The sequence below is a fragment of the Protopterus annectens genome, chromosome 11.part0 (assembly GCF_019279795.1).
Source record: "Protopterus annectens isolate FY-2018-M chromosome 11.part0, PAN1.0, whole genome shotgun sequence".
Lineage (NCBI taxonomy): Eukaryota > Metazoa > Chordata > Ceratodontiformes > Protopteridae > Protopterus > Protopterus annectens.
In genome coordinates, this window is record NC_056745.1 from 281,835,456 (window position 1) to 281,854,696 (window position 19,241).

At 41.3% G+C, this 19,241-nt stretch overlaps 1 protein-coding gene across 17 annotated transcripts in view; it reads right to left on the reverse strand.

The window, feature by feature from the left end:
• MYBPC1 (myosin binding protein C1) overlaps positions 1 to 19,241 on the reverse strand; it is a 378,023-nt gene that overhangs the window by 256,815 nt on the left and 101,967 nt on the right. For 11 of the 17 annotated variants that reach the window (XM_044087757.1, XM_044087759.1, XM_044087760.1 and 8 more), the window contains 3 exons: positions 13,351 to 13,404; positions 13,011 to 13,040; positions 9,943 to 9,984 (listed from right to left, as the gene is read on the reverse strand). In XM_044087757.1, coding sequence (XP_043943692.1) covers positions 9,943 to 9,984; positions 13,011 to 13,040; positions 13,351 to 13,404 — 126 coding nt within the window. The remainder of the gene's footprint in view (positions 1 to 9,942; positions 9,985 to 13,010; positions 13,041 to 13,350; positions 13,405 to 19,241) is intronic. The other 6 variants (XM_044087761.1, XM_044087770.1, XM_044087769.1 and 3 more) reach the window with 1 other exon arrangement.

The window sequence follows — 19,241 nt, forward strand, 5'->3', positions numbered from 1 at the left end:
CATAGCCTTGCAGGCCAGGCTAGTCAGGCTTATGGGGCGATAGTTACCAGGGTCAGTTGTGGCCCCTCCTTTGTGGAGCAGAATAACCATTGCTGTGCACCATTCTATGGGCACGTAGCCTGTGGAGAGGCTGAGGTTGAACAGCATGTTTAGATGGGGGGTTAGTTTGTTCTGTAGTTCGTGCAAGATGCAGCCTGGGACACCATTTGGCCCCTTTGATGCTGTGTTATTGGCTTTTGAAAGGGCTGTTTTCACCTGTGCATCTGTGATTTCTGGGCACTACATTTTTCCGGTATTGTTGTGGGCCCTTTTGGGGGTAAGAGGGGGGTGAAGTTTGCACTGAATCTATCTGCCAGGATGTTGGCAATATCAGTAAGTTCAGTATATTTTGTGCTATTTTGCACTAGCTCAGTGCATATCTGTGAGTTGCCACTTAGATTCTTAACATAGCTAAAGAAGGCTTTGTGATTATCCTTTGAATCCTTGGCTATTTTTCTTTTGAAGTTAGCCTTGGATGATTTTATGAGGGACCTTAGTTTCTTACTGATACTGATCACAGATGTCTTTCCTTCTTGGGATTTGCTTTTTTCTGAATTAGTTTCCTCCTTCTATTGTATAGCCTGTTTATGGCAGGGGTCCACCAGACTGGTTTCCTTCTCTTAGAGGAGTGAGTCTTGCTTTTGCTAGGGATGCCACAATCCATGCATCCTTGTAGGTGCTCATAGAGTGCATTTGTAAATGTTTCTGCATCTTGGGCAGCATTATCCTTTAGCGTGGGGGCTGTGAAACTTACCGCCTCTGTCTTAAGTAAGGTGAAGTTTGCTTTTGAAAAGTTTTTTTACTGTGGTTTCCTTAGTTGGGGGTGGTGGTGGGGTGTGGACATCCAGAGTGATTCGTTTATGGTCTGATCTAAGCAGTGACGGGTTGACCTCCAGTGTGGAACACCTGTCGCCCATGTTGGTGATGACCAGGTCCAATATGTTTTCACCTCTGGTAGGGGAGTTTACCAGCTGATCCAGGGCATTTGAGTTGATGAATTCCAGGAAGCGTTGAGCATGGGAGTTTGTACTCGAGTAGTTTTCCCAGTTAATGGTAGGGTAATTGAAATTGCCCAATATCAGGGTGTTCGGTAGGACCTTCATGTTTTCCAGTGTCTCCAGTAAGGTGGAGTGGTGGTCCTGGGTCATGGAGGGTGATCTGTAGCAGGCCACAATTTGCATTGCAGATTTGCCCGATGTTAGTTGCACATGGATGATCTCAGAGGTATCATGCTGCGCCACTAACCTGGAGGTATAGGTATCCTTGATGAATACGGATACACACCCTCCTTTTGTGTTTCCATCTGTTTTCTTTGGCCGAAAGGTGTGGTATGAGTTATAGCCCAATAGTACTGGGGTGCTCTCTGGAGCCTTGAACCAAGTTTCACTTACTGCACAGATGTCGACGTTCTCCATACTGAGGAGTACTTCAAGTGCATGCATTTTGAGATTTAAACTTCTGGCATTGAGTAGCATAACCCTCAGTTTTTTGTTAATTATGCTGTTTACGGAGGTGGGTTTTACTTTTAAGCCTTGCCTAAAAAGGCACTATGGAGACAACAAGAGCCTTGGCCAGTATTCATAAGCCTAGGGGTGACAGGTGCAAGCTGTCTCTTGCAAAGCAATGCAGCTTGTCGAGCATGTCGTCCCAGGCTGACAAACACTGGATCCCCTTTGAATGACACCAGAAGCTTAGCCAATTGTTGAAATTGATAATTTTTTCTTTATACTGAGGTATCATTCTTGGTGAGGACAGGATGCTACTCAGGGTCAGGGTCATACCCGCCTGGGCTACATGATCAGAGAGCTCTTCCATGTCTCTTTTCATGTAGTCCAGGGAGGTATGTCTCAGATCATTCACACCAACATGAACAATGACAGAGTCATATTTGTACGTGTTCTGGAGTGACCTGAGTGCTTGTGTTATGTGGCGGATTCTGGCTCCTGACAGGCAGCTAACAGTAGCCTTCTCCTTGTCCAGCCTAGTGAATGGGACGTCAGTGTGCCTGACTATAGAGTCACCTATTACTAGTGTGTTAGGTATGTTATTTCGCCTTAAGGGCTGTGATTGTGGGACACACTGATTTTGTGTTTTATGTGTTGTCTGGTTTGTGACGGGAGGTGCAGGTTGTTTGGGTGATTGCTTTGGAGGTCTCTGATGCTTTTGCAGGTTTTTATTTAGAGCCTCTGAGTATGATTTTATGTATTTATGTGTATTTTTTGCCAGTGCTGGTTTAATAGGTCTATGTGTGTCTGGAGGTGTGGTGCAAGTGTTAACCTTCTCCTCTTGACTGTCTGTTCCAGTCTTGGGTGGAGAGAGCTTAGCCTCCAGTTTGGCTGTATAACTGCATCTCTCGCATATGTTAGTGTTTTGTGGTAGCAGGAGAGGGTTGTCTGTGTACATGAGGCAGTTGTAACATTGCCTCAGGATACCTAGATTCACCAGCTGGACTGGAGACTACACCTGAAATTGCCCTTTGGCCATGCCTGAATAGTAGGGTGAGCTGCTTAGTCGCTTGGTTGGTGAGGGGTGAATAAAGAGCCTTGCCCTGCTGGGCAATCAAGTGTTGGGGTATATTAGTGCTTGCTATTAGGTCTGAGCAAGTGCTGGACTGTAGGATGCAGTTAGACTAGTTTCAAGGGAAAAACTGAAGAAGAGACTTAGTGGAGCATGGAATAATTTAACCCTAGCTAAGCGGAGCTGCCTGGTGCGCAAAACAGCGCAAATGCAGTTTTTATAGCAGGGAAATGAATGAGATAGAAATTAGCCCAGAATGGCCAATAAACTACTAACCTCTGGGCTGGAAACACTCCTCCAGGGACAGATAGGCTGCTCAAAGCTCCCCTCTCTCACAGGTGAACAGAGAAACTTCCTTCTATCCAAGTAAAGTATGGGAAACTCAGAAACTTGTAACACAGCCCTGAATTCAACACTAGCCTGAAAACTGGACTATACTAGCTTAGAAAGGTGGGAAACAAGGAATTTTTTTTGAAAAGATAAGGCAAAAACAGTGAAAAATGCAAGTAAAACAGCTTTAAATGACTACAAACGATCAGAAAAGGCTATCGCACTTTAGTGTGTAGCCTACAACAGTTAAGCAAATTATTTAAACAAAAAACGACTTTTTAAAAAGTGCAGGCAGTCAAATAAGTACAATATGTGAAAAAAAAAGCTTTTAAATCACAATAAACGCTGGAAAATCTGTGTTTAGGCGGAAAACAGTTAAGTACAGCAAGAAAATACAGAAAACTGATACTTAATCACTCCAAAGTCTCTTTCTAAGCTAGAAGGCTTGTATTAGTTTAAGGCTTTCTAGTGCTGCCCAATAGGTTAGTTACAGGAAAGATAGGAAACAAGTGCAGATGTGGTCTTTTAAACCAGAAAGTTGAAAGAGATGGACAAACTGCCCAAATGGTCAATAAACTACAATTCCTGGGCCAAGTACCACTCTTCTTGTGGAAGACAGGCTACCTAGTGCTTACCACTCCCACTGATATGCTAGAAGGCTTTCCTCCAACACAGAAAGGCTTTTGAGGCTCAGAAGCTTACCAACAGTCCTGGATACAGCAACTCTGTATCTGGACTAGGCTAGTTACAGGAAAGGTGAGAAATAAGCACAAGTGTGGCTTTTAAACCAGAAAGTTGAAAGAGATGGAAAAAAACTGCCCAAACAGTCAATAGCTACAATTTCTGGGCCAGGAGCCACTCCTCTTGTGGTAGATAGGCTACCTAGTGCTTACCACTCCCACAGATAAGCTAGAAGGCTTCCCTCCAACACAGAAAGGCTTGGGGGCTTCATGTTAAACCTAGAGGTCAATTATTTGTTCAGAATGAGTCTAAATCTCATTGCCGATATTACTTTTTAAACCAAATGCACACAGCCACAAAAAACATCATTAAAGTTTACACAACTCAGTTAACTACATTACAGGACATCACATTTACATAGACCTCAACACTGCAAAACATCATGAAAAGCACATGCAAATTTCCATGTAAAGATGTGTACTTGTAGATATGATCTATATTTCCTGAGCAATTGATACACAGTGGAAGTGGTTTGTTTAACAAATGCAGCTATAATATATTAAGTACTACAGCACTGCTGAATAAGCTGAGTGAGAAGTTTCTTATGTTGCAGAAATAAATATAGGAAGAGAACAACAGTGTGATGTAAATATGTCACCACATATTGTGCTGCTGCAGGGTGATGTTTGAGAGGTGTGCAAGCAGTACTAGACGCAGGACTGGAGCACAGGTTATTGACTGAGTAGAGTGTGCCGCAGTACTGCAGGTCTATATCCCAGGATCTTTTGACTGATAGCAAGTAATGAGCAGGAGCTATGTGACAGGAAACAGAGCAATGCCTTATGCATGGGCACCAGGTGGTTATAGCAGTGTTCAGTGTGTATCCATACAGTCTATTAAAGACAAATCAGCAAAAACTGACTTGGCCAAGACTGAATGACTGAATGGCCAACTTACTGAGGATTTGTAACTTTCATTTCATATGAGGTTTGTAGACCTTGGAATTAGTTTATAGGTTGGGTTCTCAGGCGTACAGAGAAATGCTTCTAGCCTTTGACTTGCTAAATTTGATGATCACTGTGCACTATATGAATCTTCCTAATTCCACCTCAGATTCAGTAATACTCCAACAAGGCCTTGATCACACTAATAACTGGTGTTCTAATCACAATGTCACAAAAAAAAGTAGTATTGTTACATTTGGTAAAATTAGCACTCCTGCACAATATCACCTAAATGGAACTTCACCTTATGAGTGATGCTGTGATTTTGGATTTATGAATTTATACAGACAAAGAGCTGTCCTTAAATCAGCATATCTTACTGTCAGGAAATCCTTCTACCTTTTCTAATCTTATCTGTCGGCTTTTGTCCAGATCTAAATCCATCCTAATTCCACTTATATCTTCCTTCATTCACTGTATATTATACAATGAATGCTACACTTGGCATTTATAGTTGTAAATATATGTCCTTAAAAGACAGACCTATCATTTTATATACCCTAATAATCCAAGATATTTCCTATTCAGATAGACTAAAAATCCTGTCCTTATTTTCTGTAGACTCCACCTTCCTGCAAGATGATGTGTGCCACGCCTTCTGAGTTATGTCAAACCCTGAGCTCTTCTACCTCCTATTCTCAAAAAGGCAACTCAGTTAATACCCGTTCCAAAGGCCTAGTTCTACACTAGAACATCAAACCCTGATTCTTGGATTAATTCATCATCCTTGCCTATGGAATAAGCTTTTCCCTACATATTACACTGAAAAATAAAAATAAAATAAAAAACAAGTGATTTGCTAACTTAAATTAGATTAATGGATGGGATCCTGTAAATTCATCATGGGATTCACTGGCTACAGACTTCTAACTATGCTAAACTAAACATCACATCTCAGCTCTTCCTGCTTGTTCTTTACTTCTCTTTCAGAATTTTTTTCTAATTTCTTCCTACTGAAAATAATCTGTCTATACCTCCCAAATCATCTCTACTATCTAACGTCATTTCTGAACTATTAACCCACCTTCAAAATTTCTTCCTCTATGATATTAATTGTTAAGCTTGCAATGGTCGACATACCACTGTCTTAGTATACGTCTGTGAACTTAAGAGTTTGTTGTTTAGTCTTTTAATTTCAAGCACACGCACACACAGACCACAATGGAGACAACCTATCAGTTTCACTAGTTATCGAAATAATACATACCTCACATGCAACAAATTTCAGTCTTTGGTCTTAAAAGTTAGGAATTTGCATGCCGTGTTGCTAACTACATGTACAGATCTCAAGGGATTAGACTTTATGAGTGCGTACAGGCAGAGTACTGCAGCCTTCTGACTGGACAGGGCAGAACACCTGGGCCCTATTACAGAGCAATAGCACCATCTGGAGGCCTTCTGAGTATGCTGTAGAAAGATATAGCTACCCTGTGATTCCTGAAGCAGGCTAGGGGAAACCCTTCTGACTGAACAGCTGTACAATATAGACAGTTTCTGACTGCAGATGTATAGAGTTTAGAGACCATGCTGTTGTGCAATGGCTGGAGTAAGTGGATCTGTGACTACCTAATGAAAGATATTTGATAACCTAACAAGTTACTATGAGAAGGTTCATTGTCCTTTTTCACTACAGAGGCTCTTTTGTTGCACTGACAAGGTGTAGAGGTCCTGCTACTGTAAAGTGGTAGGTTAAAGGTGCCCCATGCTTATGCAGCAGTAAGAGACAGAAGATGTTTAATTACAGTGATGTAATGTAGTAATTTTGTGATTGTCTACATGCAAGATATCCAGATAACATAGCTGTGCACTGACAAGGTTCTGGGGGGCTGAGGCTCTACAGTGCTGGAAGTCAAAAATTGTTTTTACAGTAAATGATAAACTACTTTTAGTCCAAGATGGAGCACTTGTACAGCAGGACAGTGGCACTCAGAAGCAGTTTAGTTACTTTACACCAGCAGCACGCAGAGACCATTGACCAGGAGTGGACTTCTTAGAATCAGCTGTATGTAACTTTCTGTTTTGATTGCTGAATTATAGGATTTAAACTCCTGTGGTGTATCATAGGTTCATAGGTAGGTACTAGGCTATTGGCCCTAGGGCCTATATAAGCCTAGCCAAAGGTACCCTGGCTTTCGCCACCCAAGAAAATTATTTTCCTGTGCCACTGTCGAACAGAGACACAGAAGTGATCCTGGGGTGAATTTCCTATCTCCCATCCAATCATCAAGATTTTTCTTGAAGAGTGCTAATGAGGCGCTTTGTTTGATATAGATAGGTAGTTTGTTGCAGAGTATGGGAAGTCTCTGGGACAGGAATCTATCCCTCCAGCATGCACTGTTTATTGTGGTGGCAAGGTTTAGGTCCCTAGAGCATGTAGCTCATAGGGATTGGGATTTCTTTAAGTGGAGCATCTCTAAAAGCTCTGGGTTTGACATAGCTTTGTGTGTTAGGTAGAGATCACCTCTGAGTAGGCGATATGCAATGGAGTAAAGCTGCATTTTTTGAGACGGTCTGCATAGGGCATCTGTTTGAGGCTGGTAATCCTCTTTGTGAGGTATTTCTGTGGCCTTTCCAGTTGTTGTAGATGTCTTGTGAGGTACATACCAAAAGGGGCATTGTACTCTATAATGGGTCCAATGAGTGACGAGTAGAGGGGAACAATGACCTCTTTTTTCCTGGATGAGAAACCTTTTGTGATGAGGTGTGCCACGTAGAAGGATTTCGTGACTACTGTGGTGATGTGATTATCAAAGGAGAGACTACTGTCCACCTGTGTCCCAAGGTTTCTTATCACACTTTCGGTGTTAAGTAGACTACCACCTATGTGGTAGTTCATGGCTACTGAGTTTTTACCAAAAGGGATGACAATGCACTTTTTGGCATTGAGCTTGAGGCCATGGCTTTGACACCAGGCATCTGTTTCAGTGAGGCCCTTTTGTAGGATATCCACTTCTTTTGGAATTTTGATTATGGCTCCTAGTTTGCAGTTATCTGCGAAATTTGTCAGCCAAAGGCCTTCTGTGTTGGCCTGTACTTCAGAGAAGTAGATACCAAACAGGAGAGGACCCAGGACTGAACCCTGTGGTACTCCACTTGTCACTGGTCTGAAGTTGGATTTGGAGTCTGCTACTTTCACAGTGCGGGTTCTGTCAGTGAGCCAGTTGGCAACCCATCTTGTGACATAGGGATTTATAACTAGTTTAGTGAGTTTATCTATAATTCCAGAGTGGGGGATGGTGTTGAAATCCTTGGTGAGATCTAGATAGGCAGTGTGAACCACCTTACCCTCATTTACAGCTTTGGTGACTGCTTCAAAGAAGTCTGTCAGGTTTAGGAGACATGACCTGCCTTTTACAAACCCGAATTGGGTGGGGTCCTGAGTTTGGAGATTACCAATGTTATTGTTTATAAGTTCCATGATGATACGTTACATAGCCTTGCAGACCAGGCTTGTTAGGCTAATGGGGCAGTAGCTTCCGGGGTCTGTGGTGGCTCCCCCTTTGTGGAGTGGGATAACTGTCGCTGTGCACCATTCAGTGGGCATATAGCCTGAGGTGAGGCTATGATTCAACATGGTACTTGGGTGGGATGCCAGTTCGTTCTGTAGTTCATGTAGAACACAGCCTGGGATGTCGTCAGGTCCCATGGATGCTGTGTTCTTGGCTTAGGATAGTGTGTTTTTTACCTGCGCAGCCGTGATTACAAGAACTTTGCATTCTTCTGGTATAGAGATGGGTCCTTTAGGGGATGACAGGGGGGTAAAGTTAGCACTGAACCTATCTGCCAGGATGTTGGCAATATCAGTTGGTTCTGTATATTTAGTGCTATTGTGCTGTAACTCAGAGCAGATCTGAGTGTTGCCATTGAGATTCTTGACATAGCTATAGAATGCTTTGTGGTTGTCTTTAGAGTCAGTGGCGATTTTGTTTTTGTGGAGGATTTCATGAGGGATCTCAGCTTCTTACTGAGGCTGACCAAAGAGTTTCTCCAATCCTGGGATTTTATGCTTTTTTTGCAACAGTTTCTTTCTTCTGTTGTAGAGTTTGTTTACGGCAGGGGACCACCAGATTGGCTTCCTTTTTTTTGGAGGATAGCATATTGGTTCTGTTAGGGATTGCACGATCCATGCACTCATGTAAGTGCTTATAAAGAGCATTTGTGTAGGATTCAGCAGTCATACCTCTATTGTCTGTCAGCATGGGTGTCATGAAGTTTGCCACTTCTGTCTTAAGAAGCGTGAAGTTGGCTTTGGAGAAATTTTTTACTGTGGTTTCCCTAATGGGGGGTGGGGGAGGAATGTGGCTGTCTAGGGTGATTAGCTTGTGGTCAGATCTGACCAACGAGGAATTGACCTCTGTTGTGGAGCACCGGTTGCCCATGTTGGTAATAACCAGGTCTAGGATATTGCTGCCCCTGGTGGGGGTGTGGATAAGTTGATCCATGGCATTGGAATTTATGAATTCCAGAAAATGTTGAGCACAAGAGTTGGTACATGAGTAGTTTTCCCAGTTAATGGTGGGGTAGTTGAAATTGCCCATTATTAGGGTGTTAGGTTGTACCCTAATATTTTCCAGTGTATTAAGAAATGAGGAGTGGGAATCCTGGGGCATGGTGGGGGATCTGTAGCAAGCTACAATTTGGATTGTGGTCTTGCCCAGAGTTAGTTGCACTTGGATAATCTCGGATGCATTATGCTGAGCAACTAGCCTGGAGGTGTGGATATCCTTAATGAATATGGACATGGCTCTGCCTTTAGTGTTTTGGTCCAGGTTAGGTGGCCAAAAGGTGTGGTATGAATTATAGCCTGGTAATGCAGGGGTACTCTCTGGAGCCTTGAACCAGGTGTCTGTCACTGCACAGATGTTGATGTTCTCCATTTTAAGGAGTGCCTCGAGTGAGTGAGTGCATTTTGAGGTTTAGACTTCTAGCATTGAGTAGCAATACCCTCAGATTCTTCTTGCCTGTACCTGTTAGGGTGGTGAATTTGTCATTTGAACTTTGCCTAAAAAAGGCACTATAGGGTTGGTTAGAGCCTTAGCCAGTATCCGGAATCCCAGAGGTGACAGGTGCAGGCCATCTCTGGCAAAGCATCGTGGTTTGTCAATCATGTCATCCCAGGCAGACAGATACTGGATCCCCTTAGAATGACACCAGAAGCTTAGCCGATTGTTGAAGTCAAGACTTTGTGGCTTTGCGCTAGCTGTGTACTTTTTTATTGTGACTATGCATCCATTCCTGCAGTATCAGTTAACCCACTAAATTATGTATGCTCTTGTGTGCAATAAAATTAAACTTGGATGATAAAAGAAATGTTAGATAACTCTGTTAAAATTAAAATGCATTCTTTTAAATAATGTTAATATTTGCTTACCTGAATCTTTTCTGCCTTTTGCAGAGTCTGGAAGACTGTCATCTGAATTTTCATGTTTCATTATAAACAAAGAAAAGACAATGTAATAATGCCATTTCACAATAGACTTAACTTTAATTAAGCAACTTTGTCAACTTATCACATTATATTATAAACTTCAGAAAAACTGTAAGGGTGTTAATATACTTTGCATACCTCTAATGTAATATAACATCTCAGTTTGTTAATTATTTCTGCATTGATGTTATTTCAGACACATGATATTGAGCAACACCAAACCTTATCAAAAGTCCAACAACTATATAACACAAGAAATGAAACTTAACTTCACACACACACACACACACACACACACACACACACACACACACACACACACACACACACACACACACACACACACACACACACACACACACACACACACACACACACACACACACACAAACATGGAATTCACCCTTAACTAGAGTGGTATTTTATTTTATTTTACTTTAACGTTTCTGGCAGAGTAGATTCATTGACTCATAGTAATAGCAACTTTTGCTTACATGACCTATAAGTGCATTTACATGTGGCAGCCAATAGAGCAATTTTGCATTTTTATTATATTTACAAGCATGTGCAGAGTGATATGTCTGCAATTCTACACTTAGTCAGAACAAGCTATTTCATGGATAATCTCATTCAAGCCTACGGCGACATTTTGTGCACTTCTACTTCCTCCTTATAGCGTCTACATCTTTTTTGACTCCAGCTTCTTTAACTAAGTGACCTACCAGCTAATAATAGGCAGTATTAGAGAGGGCAAGGAGTTATTACCAAAATAACATGAAGATTGTTAATTTAGGATGTCATGCAGTGGAGAATTTAATCATTGGTTGTCACTTTTTTCATATTTATGCTCATATTTTCATAACTGAAGGACCTACCGGCTGTTGAGGGTACGGTGTGAAAGTTCATGGTGGGTTACACTATACTGGAAATATTTCTAGTTGTTTGATAACTATGAAAATAAACAGTATTTCCATATGCACCTATTGCATCAAAAACAAAGTGAGCATCAGATGACACCTTAGATGTTGCTGAAGAAAACTGCCGTTGATAGTTGCACTGTAAGTTACACATCTTAAAAGATATTCTGTGCTATTTATACTGCTAATTACATTCTGTAAGTATCTCAGTAAAGATGCTCTCAGAGAAGCATTTCTGTGCTGACATGTAAAACTTGCGTCTAATTAACCAAAGTGATCAACAATATATGCCCAGATTGCACAGTTTATTTTAATTTTATTTCACTTCCTTCTTCTCCATCGTCAGTAATGAGAAACATAAAGAAACATATAGACAGTTTTGAAGGTATGAACATTTGTTTGTGAAAGTTTAGCAAAATATATAATCCTCGGTTTGCGTGTATTATAATGTACTATAGTATTTATGTAAAGACTATTGAATGCACTATTATCATAGCTTTGATATTATTTCTACAGTTTTAATAGCTTTCATTGTTAACAAAATATTTTAAATGTATTTATTTTATGTTTTAAAGTTGATTTTTTTTTCAGAAAATCCTCTGAAATGCAAGCTTGGATAGTGTGTCAGCTGCTATTGGTGTGACATTCTACACTGTACAGGTTCCAAAAATCAGCTTGGACTGTCCAGCCCTTGCTCTTATATACTATGTCACTCGATGGGTTGCTAACTGGCTTACTGACAGAACCCACATTGTAAAAGGAGCAGACTCCAAATCCAGTTCCAGACAAGTGACAAGTGGACTAGGTCAGGGTTCAGTCCTGAGACCGCTCTTGTTTGGCATCTACTTCTCTGAAGTACAGGCCAACACTAAGGGACTATAGTTAACAAAGTTCACAGATGACTGCAAACTGTGAGCCATTACTGAATCCCCAAATGATGTGGATATTCTACAAAAGGGCCTTACAGATACAGATGCTTGGTGCCAGAGCCATGGGCTCAAGCTTAATGCCAAGAAGTGTATAGTTATCCCCTTTGGGAAAAAACATGTACCCGTGAATTACCACATGGGTAGCAGTACACTAAACACCAAAAGTGTGATAAGAAACCTAGGAACACAGATGGACACCGTCGATAACCTCATCGCCTCAACAGTCCTACTATGTGGCACACTTCATCACTAAGGGCTTTTCATCCAGAAAATAGGAGGTCATTGTCCCACTGTACTCATCCCTCATTAGACCCATCATAGAGTACAACGTCCCATTTGGTATGTACCTCACAAGACATCTGTAACAACTGGAAAGGCCACAGAAACACCTCACTAAAAGAATCACAGGCCTAAAGCAGATGCCCTATGCTGACCGACTAAAAAAACTCCAGCTATACTCTGTCACATATGGTCTACTCAGAGGCGATCTCTGCTTAACATACAAGGCCATGTCAAACCCAGAGCTGTTGGACATGCTACACTTAAAGAAATCCCAGTCCATCAGAGCCACATGCTCCAGGGACCTAAACCTTTTCATCACAATGAACAAAACATGCTGGAGGGATAGGTTCCTGACCCAGAGACTCCCCATACTCTGGAATAGACTGCCCATACATGTCAAGCAGAGCGCCTCCTTGGCCCTCTTCAAAAGGAACCTTGACGATTGGATGGGAGATGGGAAATTCACCCCGGGGATCATGTCAGTCACCCTGCTAGACAGGGTCCAAAGAAGTAAATATTGTGGGAAGAAATAGCCAGGGAATTGTTATGGCTAGGCTTGTATAGGCCCTAGGGCCAATAGCCTAGTACCAACCTATGAACCTATGAACATATAAATTTAATATACACTAGCACTTCATTGTGTGGGGTGGTCAATGGTGAATAATTTTCTAGTCACTGCAGAAGATCAAGTGGGAAATAGCTGGGATACTGAATCTCCACTATAAAAAGAAAAGGTCCTTGCCATTTTGCCTATAGTTCAACCTCAGTAAGCAACCTAGTAGCAGAGGTAAGAAACTGAGTATGTGACTCTGTGGTCCATCAGTCTGATTTCAGTTTATATATAGCAGCTAAGCAACAATGCAAGTAAACTATTAGAACTAACCTGTTGGCAGGCCACTTCCTTCTTCTCCATCTGTAATGAGACAAATAAAATAACATATAAACAGTTGATTCATCTAGATATTTCATGGGACCACAAGCATTGCTATGGTGAAATACACTGGTGAAATATGAATCTCATGAACAAAGTTTGCATTGTCTGGTGGCTGAAATGAGATGTGTACATTCATTAAGAATCAGCTATACATGATCAAAGCAGCATGTGAACTAAATGTGATCTACTATATGACAAATGTGTCATGAACGTGCTGAAGTGATATTTATGTTAGCGATGTCAACTAATTCTAAAGCATTCCACCAAGGGATCGGCCCTGGAATCTGACCTTCTGGGTGTGGCGATGGTGAGGAGATATTCCCTGATTCATTGACTTCCATTTCTGTAAGTAAAATGGGCACCAGATACATTTGTTTAAAATCATCAGTTCATACAACAAAACAATTTGGTGTGTGCATTAAACATTCTAGAAACTTCAGTTGTAATGTTTTCGCATGTGACATTTTTGAAACCTTCCAAGATAGACAGGCATCAGCATTTCGGCATTATGGTTTTACAATATTTTCACATTCCTTTATATCAGTATAAATGCAAAAACACTTTAAAAATGTATTTCAACACTGAGGACAAAAAATTAGTGCCACTGGTCTGCTTTAAACTATTTTTTTCATTTTCCCATTTGAAATAATCCTTACAAATAATGTCCAAACTGCTAGTAAATATGTTCTTAAAAGTAAATGGAGAATGCATATTTTTCACATTTTCACTAATATTTAAAATATAACTGTGTAAACTAGACTGATGGAAATCTAAATAATACTTGTGTGTGTGTCTCCCTCTCTCTTTCTTTCTCTCTCTATATATATAAATATAAATATATCTACATCTATATCTACATTTATATCTATATAGACAGATAGATATATAAATAGACACACACACACACACACACACACACACACACACACACACACACACACACGCGCGCGCGCATTTACAACACATACAAACAATATACATATATTTATATGTAATTATGACATTTAGTCAAAATAATGAACCACAAATAATTAAGCACATTTTATCGAACCACACTTTACTGAAAAATCAAAAAAATCAAAACTTTTTTAAAATGTCAAATTATAAAAAGCAAAATAAAGCATAGACTGCAACTTATCAATCAGACAATTACATTATAGGCAAAACACTCCCAATTCTATTTACTCTAAATATAAACTAACTAAAACTATAACTAAACGATAAAACTAATAAATCCAAACTGTTAAAATAAATGAACTGTCACTACAAAAAGTCCTCCCAATTTTACCTCAGCACTAGGCTACAGAGCCTTAGACCATACATTCTATAATGACATATACTTCATAAGAAAGATAGTGAATGATTAAATATATAAGAGAGGGTTAGTAGACTCAAAAACAGTAAATGAACATATGAATGCATGGGACACATGAAGTAATTCTTAACAGCAGCAGGGGGGGGGACGATGACAATGCAGACCAGGCAATTTATATCTACTTTCAGATTTTCATATTTTTATGTTTTTATTCTCTTTAATGTGTCCATATAAAAAGCTGGTAAATAAAACTGAAACAGGTCAAAAGTGGATTGCTTGACAAACAAAGCAGGAAATATCATGAATATAAAGAAAGACACAGCAAAAAGTAAAATTTACACTCACTAAAGAGTGTGTGTATTATTCTACAAAAAGATAAAACATTAAAAATCAAAAGTATCAACTCACTCCAAGAGATTACAACTTCTAAAAGAGCAAAACTAATGTGTGTTAAGACAAACTTTCAACCTAAACACTCAAACCATTCATTTCACATCCCAGCACTTGCTCAAAACTCATAGCAAGCACTAATTAACCCTAGCACTAGACCCCCTATACTGTCCAGAAGTACAAGACTCTCTATTCGTCCCTACCAGCTAATTAGTAAAACAGGTTTATATTAGAAGCTTGAAGGTCCCAATCAGTGAATACAAAAAAAGCGACATGTATTACGTGAACCACGAAAAGAGCGAATGTTCAAAACCAGGAAATCTGAAATGTCGATTCGTCATAGTTGGCCCGTCTGCGGTATAGCTCCATAAGGTAAGTGTGCGATAGTTTTTAAGGTTTAGTGTAGGGTTAGAAGTAAGGTTTTGTTAAGTGTATGTGTGTGGATTATTTATTTTGTTTGGGTATATCTCTGTAGGGTAAGTGTGCGATAGTTACGGACCTTAGGGTTAGGGTGCAGGTTAAGGTAAGTGTATAGATAGTAATGTATGTAAGGTTTAGTGTAGGGTTAGAAGTAGGTTTTTGGTGCTTTACTTTAGGGTTAGAAGTAGGGCTTTGGTTAGTGTATGTATGTAGTTTATTTATTTTGTTTGGGTAGGCAGTATGTCGTGGGCGGTGGGGTTGGCCGAGTATGACGATTCGTGATTTTAAATTTCATGGTTTACGGCATTCGGTGTATTCGCGGTTCGGTAAATATGTGTCGCTGTTTACATATTCGATTAAATGATCTTTCGTGCTTTATAATATAAACCCAGTAAAACAGCTCACTTTACCTATTCAGGCAAGTCCAGGTGTACTCTCCAGTCCAATTGGTGAATCTAGGCATTTTGAGGCAATGTTACAACTACCTCATGTACACAGACAACCCTCTCCTCCTACCACCAAACACTAATATATGCGAGAGATGCAATTATATAGCCAAACTGGAGGCAAAGCTCTTTCAACCCAAGACTGGAAGTGACAGTCAAGAGGAGAAGGAAAATACTTGCAACACACTACCAGTCTCACATAGACCTACTAAACCAACACCAGCAAATAACACACATAAATACACGAAAACATACTCGGAGGCTCTAAATAAAAATCTGCAAAAGCAACAGAGACCTCTAAAGCAGACACCCAAGCAACCTCCACACCTCATCACCAACCATGAAACACATACTTCATATAATCAGTGTGCCACGCAATCACAGCCCTTAAAGCAAAATAACATACCCAACACACTAGTATAAGTGACTCTATAGTCAGGCACACTGATGTCCCACTAACTAGGCTGGACAAGGAGAAGGCTACAGTTAGCTGCCTGTCAGGCACCAGGATCTGCCACATAACACAAGTACTCAGGTCACTCCAGAACAAGTACAAATACGACTCTGTCATTGTCCATGTTGGTGTGAATGACCTGAGATGTACCTCCTTGGACTACATGAAAAGAGACATGGAAGAGCTCTCTGATCACGTAGCAAAGGCCGGTATGACCTGGACCCTGAGTAGCATCCTGCCCTCACCAAGAATGATGCCACAGTATAAAGAAAAAATGATCAATTTCAACAATTGGCTAAGTTTCTGGTGTCATTCAAAGGGGATCCAGTATCTGTCCACCTGGGATGACATACTCAATAAGCCACATAGCTTCACAAGAGATGGCTTGCACCTGTCACCCTTAGGCTTTCGAATACTGGCTAAGGTTTTTGCCACCCCCATAGTGCCTTTTTTAGGCAAGGCTCAAAAGACAAACCCACCACCATAAATAGCACAAGTAACCAAAAACTGAGGGTAATGCTACTCAATGCCAGAAGTCTAAACCTCAAAATGCATGTACTCAAGGCACTACTCAGTATGGAGAACATCGATATCTGTGTGGTAACAGAAACCTGGTTTAAGGCTCCAGAGAGCACCCCAGCACTACCAGGCTATAACTCATACCATACTTTTTGGCCACAGAACCCGGACCGAAACACAAAAGGTGGGGGTATATCCATATTCATCAAGGATACCCACACCTCCAGGTTAGTGACACAGCACAATGCCTCAGAGATCATCCATGTGCAACTAACAATGGGAAAAAACTACAATTCAAATTGTAGCTTGCTACAGATCACCCACCATGACCCAGGACCTCCATTCTGCATTTCTGGAGACACTGGAAAATATAAAGGTCCTACCAAACACCCTAATATTGGGTGATTTCAATTACCCAAACATTAACTGGGAGAACTACTGAAGTACTAACTCCCTTGCCCAACGCTTCCTAGAATTTATAAACTTGAACACCCTGGATCAACTGGTCAACACCCCCACCAGAGGGGACAACATATTGGCCCAGGTCATCACCAACATGGGCGACCGGTGTTCTACACCGGAGGTCAAGCCCTCACTGGTTAGATCAGACCATAGACTAATCACTCTGGATATGCACATTCCGCCACCACCCCCAATCAAGGAAACCACCATGAAAAACTTTTCAAAAGCAAACTTCACGTTACTTAAGACCAAGGTGGAAAGGTTCACAGCCCTCATGCTAAAGGACAATGCTGTCCAAGCTGCTGAATCCCTCACAAAGGCACTCTATAAGCACCTGTAAGAATGCATGGATCATGCTATCCCAAGCAAAACCAAGACTCACTCCTCCAGGAAAAGGAAACCAGTCTGGTGGACCCCTGCCATAAACAAGCTATACAATAGAAGGAGGAAACTAGTGCAAAAAAGAGTAAAATCCTAAGAAGGAAAGACATCCTTGATCAGTATCAGCAAGAAACTACGATCCCTCATAAAATCATCCAAGGCGAGCTTTGAAAGAAAAATTGCCAAGGACTCCAAAGATAACCACAAAGCATTCTTTAGCTATGTCAAGAACCTAAATGGAAACTCTCAGATCTGCTCTGAGTTAGTGCAGAATGGCACAAAATACACTGAACCGACTGATATTGCCAACATTCTGGCAGACAGGTTTAGTGCAAACTTCACCCCCCTCTCACCTCCTAAAGGGCCCATAACCATACCAGAAGAATGTAGTGCCCCAGCAATCACTGACACACAGGTTAAAACAGCCCTATCCAAAGCCAAAAATACAGCTTCAATGGGACCAGACGGTGTCCCAGGCTGTGTCTTACATGAGCTCCAAAACTAACTAACCCCTCACCTAAACACACTGTTCAAACTCAGCCTGTCTACAGGCTATGTACCCATAGAGTGGTGCACAGCAACAGTTATCCCGCTTCACAAAGGTGGAGCCACAATGGACCCCAGGAGCTATCACCCTATATGCCTGACTAGCCTGGTCTGCAGGGCTATGGAGCGCATCATCATGGAATTCATTAACAGAGACATTGGGAACCTTCAGCATTGGACTCTACCCAGTCTGGCTTTGTTAAGGGCAGATTATGCTTCCTAAACCTGGTGGACTTCTTTGAGACAGTTACCAAGGCTTTAGATGAGGGAAAGGAGGTCCGCACACCCTACCTAGACCTCACAAAGGCTTTCAACACCGTTCCCTATTCTGGTATTATAGACAAGCTCATCAGCCTGAACATAAACCCCTACGTCATGAGATGGGTTGCCAATTGGCTTACAGATAGAACCCACACTGTGAGAGTTGCAGGCTCTAGGTCCGACTCTAAACCAGTTACAAGTGGCATCCCCCAGGGCTCAGTCTTGGGACCCTTCCTGTTTGGTATATACTTTTCAGAGGTACAGGCAAGCACAGGAGGACCATATTTGCTGACAACTGCAAAGTGGGGGCCATAATTGACTCTCCAGCTGAAACAGACATTCCCCCACAAGTGTCTCACTGAGACAGATACCTGGTGTCAAAATCATGGCCTCAAGCTAAATGCCAAAAAGTGCATAGTCATCCCCTTTGGAAAAAACAAAGTACCCGCGAACCACCACATACGTGGTAGTCCCCTAAATACAGAAAATGTAATAAGGGATCCAGGGACCCAAGTAGATAGTAATCTCTCCTTTGATAATCGTATTGCTAAGGTAGTTAGAAAATCCTTCTATGTGGCCCACCTAATCACAAAAGGATGCACATCTAGAACAAAAGAGGTTATTGTGCCCCTCTACTCATCAGTCATCAGACCCATCATAGAGTACAACGCCCCATTTGGGATGTACCTTACAAGACACCTGCAACAGCTGGAAAGACCACAGAAGTACCTCACCAAGAGGATTACTGGCCTCAAACATATGCCCTATGCAGCCTGACTGAAGAAACTTCAGCTGTACACGGTTGCATACCACTTACTCAGAGGTGTCCAACCCAGAATTGATGGATATGCTCCACCTAAAAAAAACAAATCCTCAAGAGGCACATGCTCTAGGGCACTAAACCTCACCACAACGATAAATAGGATGTGCTGGAGGGATAGATTCCTGTCCCAGAGACTTCCCATGCTTTGGAACAGGATTCCAAT